Source organism: Psittacula echo, assembly GCF_963264785.1.
Source record: "Psittacula echo genome assembly, chromosome: 21".
Classification (NCBI taxonomy): domain Eukaryota; kingdom Metazoa; phylum Chordata; class Aves; order Psittaciformes; family Psittacidae; genus Psittacula; species Psittacula echo.
In genome coordinates this window covers 5,221,945-5,234,592 of record NC_137757.1, presented here as the reverse complement: position 1 = coordinate 5,234,592, position 12,648 = coordinate 5,221,945, and the positions used below count along the sequence as shown (strand labels likewise).

At 48.6% G+C, this 12,648-nt stretch overlaps 1 protein-coding gene across 3 annotated transcripts in view; it reads left to right on the top strand.

The window, feature by feature from the left end:
* Positions 1-12,648, top strand: part of ARID1A (AT-rich interaction domain 1A) — a 57,366-nt gene that overhangs the window by 12,469 nt on the left and 32,249 nt on the right. Inside the window, exons 2-4 of one of the 3 annotated variants that reach the window (XM_080632169.1) lie at positions 10,133-10,345; positions 11,043-11,501; positions 12,408-12,521. In XM_080632169.1, the coding sequence (XP_080488295.1) occupies positions 10,133-10,345; positions 11,043-11,501; positions 12,408-12,521 (786 nt within the window). The remainder of the gene's footprint in view (positions 1-10,132; positions 10,346-11,042; positions 11,502-12,407; positions 12,522-12,648) is intronic. The other 2 variants (XM_080632171.1, XM_080632170.1) reach the window with 2 other exon arrangements.

The following is a 12,648-nucleotide window of genomic DNA, read 5'->3' as shown; positions in this document are numbered from 1 at the left end:
GGCCTATGGAGAAGCATCTGGAGATGCTTCTTGGGTCTCTCCGTACCAGCCTGGCGTGGTAAGAGGTCATGAGGGTTTGCCTGTCCAGTTGAGTCTGTTCAGCCACCGTTTATTCTGGTGTAAAATGAGACAGATTTGCAAAGTGATGAGATATTCAAATAGAGATGGAGCTTTCAGCCGCACAGGGTGGGCAGGAACCTGCAGTGCTGCATTTTACGGATGAAGAGCCAAGAAGAAATTGTTTTTAGGAGGCTATGCTTGAGGTGCCTTCTCAGCTCCTCAGTGTGCAGTAGGACCCACCAGCTTTCTGTGCAGGAAGGGCTTTCCATGGATTGCTAAAACTAACTTTGTTCTGGAAGGTGGACTCCAGTGAGCCTCTTCCATTGGGTCTTCCCCTAGGTTTGGAACACATCCACTGTGCTCAGTAGCAATAGCCATCTGCCCATGGGGTCAGCATTGCTTGTTTGAAAGGAAAAGGGGGTTACAGGGAGTTAGCTGCATGGCTGGAGTTTGCCACAGGTCTGGATGCATTCACAGGACTTCTGGAACACTTTCAGGTTCTCAGTGGTGCTTAGCACAGATACTTTGCATCTTGTGGGGATCTGAAGCAGCTGCTCTGGCTGATGGAAGTTAGATCACTTAAGTAGTGGTGACACTTGGTATAATTTTGCTCTTCCATCCTAGCCCTTCCTCCTCTTGCTTGTTTTTATGGCTTGCTCTTGGCCCAGGCCCATTTCTGTGGTACAACATGAGCTTGCTTGCTCCTTCTAGTGTGTAAGTAGGCCTGGAATGAAAATGCTGTAATGAGACACTTAACCATCTTTTTGTTGACTTGCCTCCAGTTCATTAGAGCCAGACGTAGGAGGTTGGCTAAACTTAAAGCCTGATTTAATATTCAGGAAGGAAGTTTCCTTCAATCTTAAAAGGAGCAGCACCTCACTACAACTATCATGTGTTCTGTGGGATCATCTCCCATGGAGCGGAGACAGAGTTTTCTTTTCCTCTTGTTTAGATGTTGGGAAGAGTCAAGAGTGGCATTTCAGAAACATGGGGGTGAGTTGGTTGGATGATGTGTTTCTAAAGTGAGTGAAGTCTGGGAGCGAGGGGAGAGCAGGTTACCTGCTATGTGGGTAGAAGGAAATGAGGGTTTTGTCCTTACAGGTAAGTTGAGATACTGGAGGTGTTAGAGCTCACCCTGTGAAGCAGCAAACTGCTAATCTGACTCTCTGAATGTCTGAAAGCTTCACTAGTGTCCAGCTCCTGTAAAAGAATCATAACCCTTAATTTTGACTGCATTGGATTCGGGCAGTGGTGTTGGTCAGGATCTCCTGCCACATTAAAACAACTGTGGAAGTAGTTGTCAAATCCTGCTTCCACATCAGTGTCCGTTTGATATGGAAGGAAACTGATTGCCCAGGCAAGTGATCCGGGCTGGCTGGGCTGTCAGACAGGGACACTTGTTCTCCAGCCTGCTACAGAGAGCAGGACCCAGCCTGGGCTTGGGCTCTTCCCTTCCCTCCCAAGGTGTTATTACATTATGGTGTTTAGAAACAGCGCGGATGTTCAGTTGTATCATCGGTGTCCTGCTGGCAGAAGAGAGGTGGAGGGAAATGGAAATGAATCCTGTGGTTGTTGCCTAATTCTCTGGTGTAGGGGATCCCCTGTGCTGTTTCCATGAGGATGTGCATCAAGCCTGCAGGCGGGAAAGGCATCCATGAGGCATCTCACATTGTGTTGCTTGGACAAGGGCACTGTGTGAGCCTGGCTGTGGGCAAGCTTCAGTTTGGGGCTAAGTTGGTGTATGAACAAAGCTGAGTTTCCCCCTCTCGCAGGTCCGTGTCGGTGTTCACGGTGTAAATCTTGCTTCAGGTCCTTTTGTACTACAGCTTTTCCCAAGCCCAGGAAAACGTCCTGTTAAGGTGAGCGTGCGTCTGCCTTTGAGTGTATCCTGAAGACTGCAGAAAACCAGCTGTATGTTGTCTCTAGATGTGACATGGGTCAAAATACCACATGGCGGGTCCTGAGCGGCACCTAAACAATGTGGTGTGATAAGCAGTGTGCCGTGTGTCAGAGGGAACAACTGACTGAAGAAAGGAGCTGCAATCCAGAGCCTCGATAAGCTGGATTCGTTGAATTTGTTAAGGGGGGCTGAAAGTCAGCCTGGGAAGGAAAGATGAGATCAAGAAACGCACTTGGTTTAAAAGCCAGGCTGGTTTGGCACCTTCCTGCCCTCCACCTTTTCAAAGTATAGAAACCCCTCAGAACCCTGCTTGTACTTGGGCCTGAAAGCTGTGCTGCTGTCGGGTCACCTCCAGGGAAGGTTTGAGGTGGGACTCTCACTTGCCTTCCTACCAGATCACCTTCTGATTGACTGCTTTCAGGGATAAACTGTTCTATGATGATACAACCTGTAAGCAAAACTCTGCTTGGTTTTAATCAAGCTGAAGAGTATTAGTGAGAGTGGTGCTTAGGAAAGTCCTTTGAGATGTGTGGACTGGCCTCTTGCTGAGCAATGTTAATAGGGTAATTACTGAACTGTGTTTAGCCGGGGAGATAGAGCTCACAGGAGAGCTGCTTGGAGAAAACTTCATCTTCTTTCCATGGTGAAACTTTGTGTTCTGGATTTACAGAAGAGCTCCCCAAAGGAACTGGAGTAATAAATGTAGGAATGGGGCTGATCTGAAGTTTACAGCAGCTCCATATAGTTGGAAGCAGGTGACTGAAGTCATTCAGAAGATGCCCTGTTTTCCTTTTGTGTGTGGTGTTGGTGTCATGAGCTTGTCCTGAGGGCTGAGTGTTAGCGGGAGATGAGAGGAATAGAAAGTGGCTTGGGTCAAGCTGACCTCCTGGAAAAAGTCGGAAATAAAACCAGGCTCCCTCTAGTTACAGAACTGAAACTATTGAGCAGAGCTCAGTTAGTTGAACACATTGGCAACCAATAACTTAATCTGTATTGGCCATTGACAATGGGATGATGATGATCCATCACCTCTTGGCTCTATGTTCAAATCTAAGTTCAATTCTAGGATGTGTGGGAGTGAGGGGAAAGTTTTATTTCTCTCTAGCTTGCATCCTGCAACTTTAATCCTGAACTGTATTCCATCAGTCAGGTTCTGGTACCCCGAGTGTGAGTGAGAGCAACCCAGCCTGTTTCATTACCGGGGTGCTTGTTCCCAAAGCGATGGGGGCAGGCAGGGAAGGTCACTGGCTCAGGCTCACAGTGTTGTCCTGTGCACGGTGAAGGCTGAAGGAAGTTGGTGGATTTCTCAAGCTTGAATAAGGGAGGGGAGAAGAAAAGAAAAGGAAGTGCCCATGTTTGCGATGATGTGCTGGGTAAAACACGCTTGTCATTTGAACTGTCCTGGGGAGACACTTGGTACACTTCGGTGTAGTGTTTAGCACGGGCTTTTCTATGTGTTCTGGTTTTGGGGGCATCTTCATCTGCTACAGGAGTCTTTCTTTTTATCCTGAATTTCTCCTTAGCCTCTTGCCTCTCTCTTTAAAAGCAGAGCACCACAGGAAGAGAGGCAAGGAAGTATGACCCAGTGCACTGGCCCTCCAGAAGCTATAAAAGGCAGCGAGTTCAGGCTGGGATATTGACCTTAGCACAGCCAGTTGCACCTTAAATAGATCAGATGAAAATGCCTCTCACTGAAAATGAACACTGTTTGCTCATGAATGAGGGTGGTTGTCAGTTTGTGCTCATGTCTCAGCTTGAACCCTCTAGGCTGGTTATGGAGGAATTGGAGTCGCGTGTGTGTGGAGTTTCAGAAACCCCAGATGGGCATCAAAGTGCCTGAAGTGCAAACCAGAGGCATGAAAAGACCAACTGAAAGTCGGGTTTGCTGTAGCATCTTGGCTGCCTCTTGGATGTCGTGGTGATGTCAGTGTTCCAACCCCTTCCTGTTAGTTCCATTCTCTCTTGATGCCATGGCGTTGCCCTGGGTGGGTGATGCTGAAGGGAACAACTGTGCTTGGGTTGGTCAGTCCATAGATGGAAGTGGTTGAGCCTGACTGGTTTTGGTGGGTCTGTGAGGCTTTTGTGCCAGCTTGGGACAACCCCTCCTGTACATTTCACACTCATTCACGAGTACTTGGGCCTTATGTGCAGGTGCCATCACACCCTGATGTTGCTTAACACTGGCAAGTATGTTGAGAATTGGATTTTTCTTGATCAAGGCATGGGTAGGCTTAGAGGTGAAGGCAGTGTGGATGCAGGGCGTTAATGGTGTTGGAGGGTGGGACCTCTAAGACCTGGCTCAGTGTTAGTGTCCTGTGGCAGCCTGAGCTCTTGGTAGCTCCACAGGACGTGGAATGTACTAGAACTGGCAAAGGCCAGTGCAGCCTCTCCACTGTGATTAGAGATGCTGTTTAGAAACATTCATGTTACGTTGATAAAGCCTCGTGGTAGCCTTGTGATTCAGACAAAGTATTTTCCCTGAGTGATGCTCCCTTTGCCATGACTCTAAGGTGGATGTTCCCCTGCCTGGTGTTTCTCTGGCACTGGAGAACGGGCAGGGAAAGCTGCTTCTTTTGAACCCACATCTTTTCCACGAGCCACTGTAGGTGTTACCAGCCTGTTAAGGTGAGGCTGTTGCTGATCTTCTTCATACAGCTTGTTGATGTTGATAGCAGTGGCACAGAAAGGTTGGGGGAACACGGGTGGTTTTAGTCTCTTGCCTGGTTTCAATGATTAAATCCAGTATGACCATGATCCTTGTTGACTAGTTCTTAGGGAAGACAACTCCCCTTTCCCAGCATTGTCCATCAGTAATTCAATTTCTATAGCCAACATGGCAGTGTGCTTTGTAACTTCACTGGTGCAGAGACTGTTTGCCCTTGCCTTTGGGGTTGGAGACCTGAGGAGAGAGCGTGTTCTTCTACTGAGACCTAGTTTCTTCACTTCAGTAAGATCCCACCTGGATTCAGCCTTGGGAAGGCAAGCAGGTTGTTCTGTGAGCCCGCAGGATGGCGTTCACCATCTCAGCATCTCCTCGGCTCCGTGACTTCCAGGTGGTGATCCCCGTGCTCCGGCCATGGCAGGGGAGCAGCCGGCTCCTCTCCCTGAACTCGCAGGGCGCGCTCGGGCCTGTCTTTGTACCGGCTCTCAGCAGCCAAACAATAGTCAGTGCTGGCGGGGCCATGTGGCTCATCACGTGCGTGCCGCTGCTTCTGCCGGGGTCTTTGCCCATCTGTTCTCAGCTCTTTCTGGGTTATCAGGCTCGGGTCCAAGTCCTCGCAGGCAGCCAGCTCCATGGCCAGAGATTATGAGCACTAACCTTCCTGGCAGGAGTGGTGTGGCTTTGCTTTTATGCAGATTAGCCATGTGCTCTTCGCTTCAAGGCGTTCCACAGGAAAAGCCGTTTCCTGTGTTTGCTTCTCGGTGGGCGGCTCCGACGCCTTGTACCGGCCCGGGGCCGAGCCTTGTACACAGCGAGCAGGCTTGGGAGAGAGGGATTACAGCGTGCTGCCCCCCCTTCCCCTTCCACCTCCAGCGCTACGTCACCACAACACAACCACACGCGCGCTCATACTGTTGGTGTCATTCATTCAGTGCCAAGATTGCTTTAAAAAATTCCCTTGGCCCCAGTTCAAACAGGAGTACAGCTGGGATGTGTTAGATTTTAGGCAGTCTGCCCTCAATTTGAGATGAGTTATAAATAGCAGTGCCGACTTCCTTAACTACCACTCTCCGAGGTAAAATGCAGGTTAATGACTGTGGGAATCAATTAGGGCTTCTCCGGGTTAAACAGCCGGGAATGCTGCTGCTGAGTTTTGATCACAAACCCCAAATCTAGGCAGGAAAAGACTGCGAATCCAAGGTGAGAGCTTAGGGCTTTCAGTACGGGGTTTGTGGCTTCTCCAGTTTTTGGGGGCGGTTGTGGCCGATCCCCACGTTCGCCAATAATGGAATGACGCTGATTTGAAACTGGAGAGTTCAGTAAATGACTCTGCTTCCTCTTCTTCCTCTGGCGTAATAAAACACAAATGGAAGAAGGTAATGGGGAAAGTCAGGATGACATTTTTCCATACAGCTGTGGAGGGTTTGGCTCTTGCTTCCCAAGTGGGATTTGCCTCTTTCCTTTACTTGTTTTCCTGCTGGGCCCATTAAGTGAGTCCCCTCCAATTGAACCAAACTGTTCTTTCAAGAGGCCAAACTTCTCTGCTGCTGGACAAAATCGGAAAGGAATTGTTTGTGGAATCCTCTTGTCTCCTTCAAAGCTCTTTTGATTCTTGTTTTTTTAAGGAAAACTCTAGCTTGTTGTTGAAGAAGAGCCGGCTTTCACAGTGCTGTTTCATTTTAGGGGTCTGACATCCCTTACGCTACGCATCCTGCTTCGGAAAGCTTTTGAACTTGGCAATTTAAGCTCGCTTTGCGCTTGCTGTTAGTAGCTCTGGGTCTGGAAATACCTTAGGTTTTCTGGAGAGCTCAGCATTTCTCTGGAGCACCAGCTGCTTTCACTACGCACCGCCCCGAGCAGCTCTGCTTTTGAAAGTTCCACCAGTGACGACGGGGCTGTGTTTTGCCAAGTTTGGGCACTTAAGAGTGTTATAAAACAGCAGAGATAACGAGATTGAAGGGAGAATAGAAGCAATTTCTATGAATGCAAGGAGGTGTAAGCAGGGGGTCTGGACTTCAGTGATCAAGGAGCAACACTTTCTCTCAATTATGTCTCTCTGTGGCAGGGCCTTTGCTTTTGAAGTGTAATCACAGTAATCTACTCCTGTGGTTTCCTATTGAAAGGATTTCCCATGTGTCAGTCCAGAGAAGAATCTCCAGCCTTTTGCAGTCGGGGTTTGGCATTTCCTTATTTATCCTGAAGTGTTCTTGCAGGCGAACAGGCTTCCTCTTGCCTTACCCACCTTGTGTAACATGGGTGGACAAAGGAGCTGGGCAGCACCTCCACTCCCCCCCGCAGCCTTCGCATGAGCTCTGGGATCGATCCGCACTTCACTGCGCTTCAGCTTGGACTGTGAATTACCTAAAAGGCTTGAGGTAGCAGATTCAAGTAGACTTCCTGATGGTAGGCTCTTTAAGCCAGAGCAACGCTGCTAAAATGAGCACAGTTAAAGCCCCCGTTAGCAAAAGGGGTGTCTTGAACAGGAGATTTTGAAGGAAGAAACAACGTGTCAAAGCATTTGAGGTGTACCCAGCGGCCCCAGAGGAGCACAAATCACCCTGTTGGTTTGCCACAAGTCGGGAATGTGTGTGTGGAATAGTTCCATCATTAGAGATTAATTGGCGTTTGCATATCTTCTGTTTATAGAATTTTATCTGTAAGGCTGTAATTTAGAGTGATGCTCTTCATGTTTGTTTTTAGCATCCTCTGTGTGCTCGGGCCTCGTGGAAGAGCAGCAGCTCAGAGCAGCGCAGTTTGGAAGCACGTTGTGCACTCCTGCGCTGAGCAATCGAGGTGACGACTTGCTCACATCCTGGAAACACGTTTGGGTTTTGTGTTTTGGGGTTTTTCTTTTCAATGGCTGCATAAACAGTTCCAAATGTTGCTTGAAGTTTTTTAACAGGCGTCGTGCTTCCTGTAGGAGTCATGGAAAAGTGGATCTTCACCTTGTTCCTATCCTTCCTGAAGATATGGTTGGCTTTGTGGGTGACCACAGACAAGAAAATCTGTGCAGAGGAGGCAGCATGTGGTGTGTGTGTGTTTAAGACATAAAGGAGGCAAACAGAACATCCCTGAACAGGAATGTATTTGAGAAGCTGCCCTTGGTAGCGGGGCTGTGAAGGTGAGGTAACAACTAGGAGGAAGCAAGTAACAACCAGAAAAGACGCTGATACATTTAGTGAGTATGTCCAAAGTTGCATTTGATCAGGTAGAAGGAAGGAGCTTTGTGTTTCAGGGGGTGATGAGAGAGAGCTTTGACTTGTCAAAAGCCAGGGGCTCGGAAGCAGCTCCTGGTGGCACTGTTTTTACATACCAAAGAAGATAATGTGGGGAGGGAGAAAGATGTCAGTAATCTAAGGTGATACCCACAAGGCAGGACTTGCATTAGGGACAATTGCTTGAAAGATATAAACACAATTTGCATCCCTTAGGGTGTATGGAAGCTCCACATGGGTGCTCCCATTTAGGAGGTATCCCTGTGGCTCTGAGGATTCAGACTACAGCCATCAAAGGCCTCTTTTTTTTCCTGACCCCTTGAATGAAAGCTCCTTTTTAGAGCAGGGCACAAAACCCTCTGTGAGGGCATGGCATGGTCTGTGGTTCGTGGCCATTTGGGAGTACAGAGATTCAGGGCTTCTCCAGGCTTCCTCCTCTGAGGTCCAGCAGCCTCTCAGTACTCGTGTTGCTCCTCAGCAGTAGCATTGGTGATAACTTGAACATCAACCACAAAATGTGACCTTTCCAGAACTGTTTTAGTATCAGTATGGACACAACTGGAAACGGCCAGCACAACTGAGCAGGGCACGGCATCTAAAACCTGCCTTGAGGGAGGGAATCCCACTGGTGCCGTGCACGTGGTCGTTGGTGAACAGCTTCTGTGGGATGGCAAAGCCTGGTTTTGCAGGCACCAGTCTGAGGTGTCTGATACTGAACTGGGATGGAGAAGGGGACTTGGACCTGGTTCTGAATTGATTTATGCCATATTGGTGCAAACTTGTCTCAGGGAGCCTGATTTCACTTGAGTGGGTTCCCCCCCTTTACCAAACCTGGGGTGCTTTTCCTGCCATCTCCACTAAACTTCCTCCTATGGCCCAGATCTGTTGCCCCACAAGAGTACCATTAACTCCTCACCGTGTCCCTGCTTCCTTGGGCTTGGCATGGGCTCAGTGCTGTTTGGCTTTGCTTTGGCAGGCAAGCCAGAGCAGACAGCTGGTCAAACAAATGTTTTCAGGGTCTGTGTGTTGGGACTTCAAGCTGTGCTGGCTGGTGGGGCAGGGTTTGCTCCAATGGAGCACACTGCACAAACTCCGTTTTCCCTTAGGAGGGTGGATTCTGCAGACATAACTGCAACCCTGTTCTGGTCTCCAGGATTCTCTCTGGTTTCCAGCAGGAGCTGGCTTTGTGCTATGCTTGCTTGTGCAGGCCTGTTGTGCCACTCCTCAAGCACCTGATCTCAGCAAGAGAGGGTGGATCTGTACAAATACCACCCTAGGGCTAGTTGCAGGAAGGGATGGTGTAATAGAGAGCCCATTGTCATGGTGATCTGGTGGAAAACATCTAATTGGTATTAGTTAGGTCATCGGGAGATCAGCGAACAATTCGTATTCAGTCTGAGTGATGGAGGTGAAAGGCTGCGCCTGGGATTCATTTGGGAGGTCACTACAGCAGAACAGTCCTTGCTTTAGAGTGGAGTAGCACTGCTTGGGTAGCAAGACTCAGTTTGAGAGCATTTTGAGGGCATTTGACTGACTGTTCTTATGGCTTGGCTCCAGGCAGGGGTAGTCTGAGGAAGTCCCAGGGAAGTTGCATTTACTCGCTTGTCTCATCACGTCTGGGCTCAAACTCAGGGCCCCGTCTTTCAAAGCTGACAAATTCTGTTTTCGTGCCTCCAAAGAAGTTTGATTTAGGACCCCTTCTTCTGCAAAGGCAGCACGCACAAAGCACGTGTACAGATGAAATAGGCAGAACAGGAACTGCAGTCTTGAATGCTGTGAATGTCAGTAGCACTGCCCAATATTAATGCATCAATATAGATTAATCAAAGTGTGTAAGTGTAAGTTAACAGCCTGTAGTGTTTTGGGAGACATTGTTACGTGTGAAGAAGCAGCATTTCTTGTGAAGATTTGCATTTTCAGCCTAAATGCACCTTGTTGTGGAATATCTGGATATTAAACTACTGCCTGCTATGGGAAAAGTCACTTCCACTGACAATTCGTCTTTCTTAATGATCCTTCCCCCTTTCCCTCCTGTCCTCTGGCCACGGGAGATACATCAGCATAAAATGACCTCTTCTCCTTGGGCTTGTTCTTTGTGTCTGTAGGTTTGAAAGGGCAGCGGGAATCCTGCTGTAGTTCAGAATGTAACTGGGGGGTTTAGCACCTGGGAGGAGGCAGATGAACTTCTGCTTCCCTGCGCCAACCTGCTGAAGCTTTCTTCTGGGGATTGGGGAAGTTGAGAACGATTCCTGGACGTAGCTGGATGTGCATCATGTGTTGTGACTTGGTTTGCAGCCTTCAAGCCCTATGGATCAGATGGGAAAGATGAGGCCTCAGCCGTATGGAGGAAACAACCCGTACACACAACAGCAGGGACCTCAGGCTGGGCCACAGCAAGGACATGGCTATCCAGGACAGCCCTATGGACCGCAGACTCCCCAGAGATATCCCATGGGAATGCAAAGCAGGACGCAAAGTACAATGGGCAGCATCTCATATGCACAGCAGGTAGAGCACCCAAGCTTCCATAGTCTCTGTTCCCAGCAGGGGCAGGCAGAAGAGCAGCAGAGTACTGTGCCTTCTGAAGGGATCACTTCAACCAGGTTGGAATCAGTTGCTTTGGGAAAATGGCATTTCTTCAGGCTATGTGTTGCACCACACCTGGATCCAGGTGTGATTGATGTAAAAGGATCTGTGGAATCCTTGCTTCCAGGAGAGGCAATGCCAGGGCACTGAAACAAGGACAAAATAAATAGCAAGGGGAGTAAGATACTCTTTCTGCTGTGTTCTGTTAAAGGCATGGCTGTTCTTTACAGAAGGAATGACTTCAGGTCAGTTTTGGCTCATTACATGATCCCAGTGGCTCTTGCTGGACTGTGTGCAGGACTGCTGAAAAGGCTGCCAGTTTCTGGAGCAAGCAGTCTTTCCTTTCAATGTTACTAACGTTGAAGGGTGGTCAAATAAGGATCCCTAAAAAAATTGGTTATGGTGCCTGTTAAAATGCTGTTACTGCCAAGAATGATGTTACACGTGATGAGTGACTTCTGCTGTTGTCTGGGAAGGATCTAGGTAGTGGCATTTCCAGTATATTCCCAGTTAGCTGCTCTGCACAGGTCTCTGGATTTTTAGTTCTTGAGCATAGTCTTACTTTGTGTATGTAAAATACCTTCATAACTGGTATAACTCTGTGCTTTTTTGTCTATAGATTCCTCCTTACGGACAGCAGGGCCCCAGTGCATATGGGCAGCAAAGCCAGACTCCGTATTACAACCAGCAAAGCCCTCATCCCCAACAGCAGCAGCCTCCATACTCTCAGCAGCCTCCATCCCAGACCCCTCACTCTCAGCCTTCTTATCAGCAGCAGCAACAGCCTCAGTCTCAGCCTCCACAGCTTCAGACATCGCAGCCTGCGTATTCCCAGCAGCAGTCCCAGCCGCCCCATCAGCAGTCCCCAACTCCATATCCTCAGCAGCAGTCAGCCCAGCAGCATCAACAGAGTCAGCCTCCCTACTCACAGCAGCAGTCCCAGTCGCCCTACCAGCAGCAGCAACAAACTCAGCAGACAGCTTCCTCGGCTCTTTCTCAGCAGTCATCTTCATACCCTCAGTCACAGCCGCAGCAGCAGCAGTCTGCGTACTCCCAGCAACGCTTCCCTCCTCCTCAGGTAGGACATCCTCTGCTTTGGTTCCTTCTCTAAGTGGTTTTTAACTTGGGTGAATCCTTTCCTTTGTGCATTAAAAGTCGGTTGAACTACACATCAGCAGGCTGGCTGGAATGATGACAGTAATAGGTGTGCTGCCTTTTCTGTCGTGTCTAGATCTGTATCTCACAGAGATGTTACGGTGGGGATACTGCAGTTTTAAAGACTAGTGTTGAGGAAATGCTGCTGATCGGCCACCTGAGTCCAAAGGATTTCATAATGTAATAGTTTTCACCTTGTGGCCTGTGGAAGTTCTCCAGAGTTCCTTGGTGCAGCACTAAAAACAGTGTGACACGTGGATCGTGAGGGAAGGGTTAGCTCTTCCATGTAAAACTTGGCTTTAGGGAGGAGACGTAAAGCATTGAGTGGATGGAGTTGCAGGTTAAATCATGAAGCTGTTTCTTCATGTAAACTGTGTTTCTTTTCTGCAAGGCTTACTCTGGTAATAGTTGTGTGAGAAGCTGGCAGGGGCCTTTCAGCAAACATTGCAGTGAATCAAAGGTAGCTTTAGAGAAGTTGAAGATTGTCACTGACTTGCCTTGTTTGGGTTATGAAGTACTTGGAGCTATGGTAAGATGTTGGAAGGCGAGGAAGCTAAGTGGGCAGTCACCCAGCACAGTCCCTGTTCTTCAGGATCTGTAATAAGGGAAAGCCAGAGAATTGGTGTTTTGTCATGTTTTAGGTGTCTGCTGCAGTGTTTGTCCTCCTGCAGAGCCCTGTGCGTGATCTGTGCTGTCTGATTTCCTGCTTTGGGCAAATGTCACCAAGGGTGCAGAATTCTTCCACAATGTGAGAATTTACCAGAGTGATTCTGGCAGAGGCTTTATTTTATTCCCCTTTGTGGGTTTTTGGTGTTTCTTGATGTTTCAGGAGTTATCTCAAGACTCATTTGGGTCCCAGGCATCGTCTGCTCCCTCAATGGCTTCCAGTAAAGGGCAAGAAGATATGAACTTGAATCTTCAGTCCAGACCTTCTAGCCTGCCGGTGAGTGGTGAGCTGATCTAGAAGCGACTGGGGCGAGGGCAATCAGAAGCACAGCAGGATAAATTAGCACTGGTAGTATTCCACATGGAAATGGGAATGATGGAGGCTGCCTGTGCTTTTTACTAAG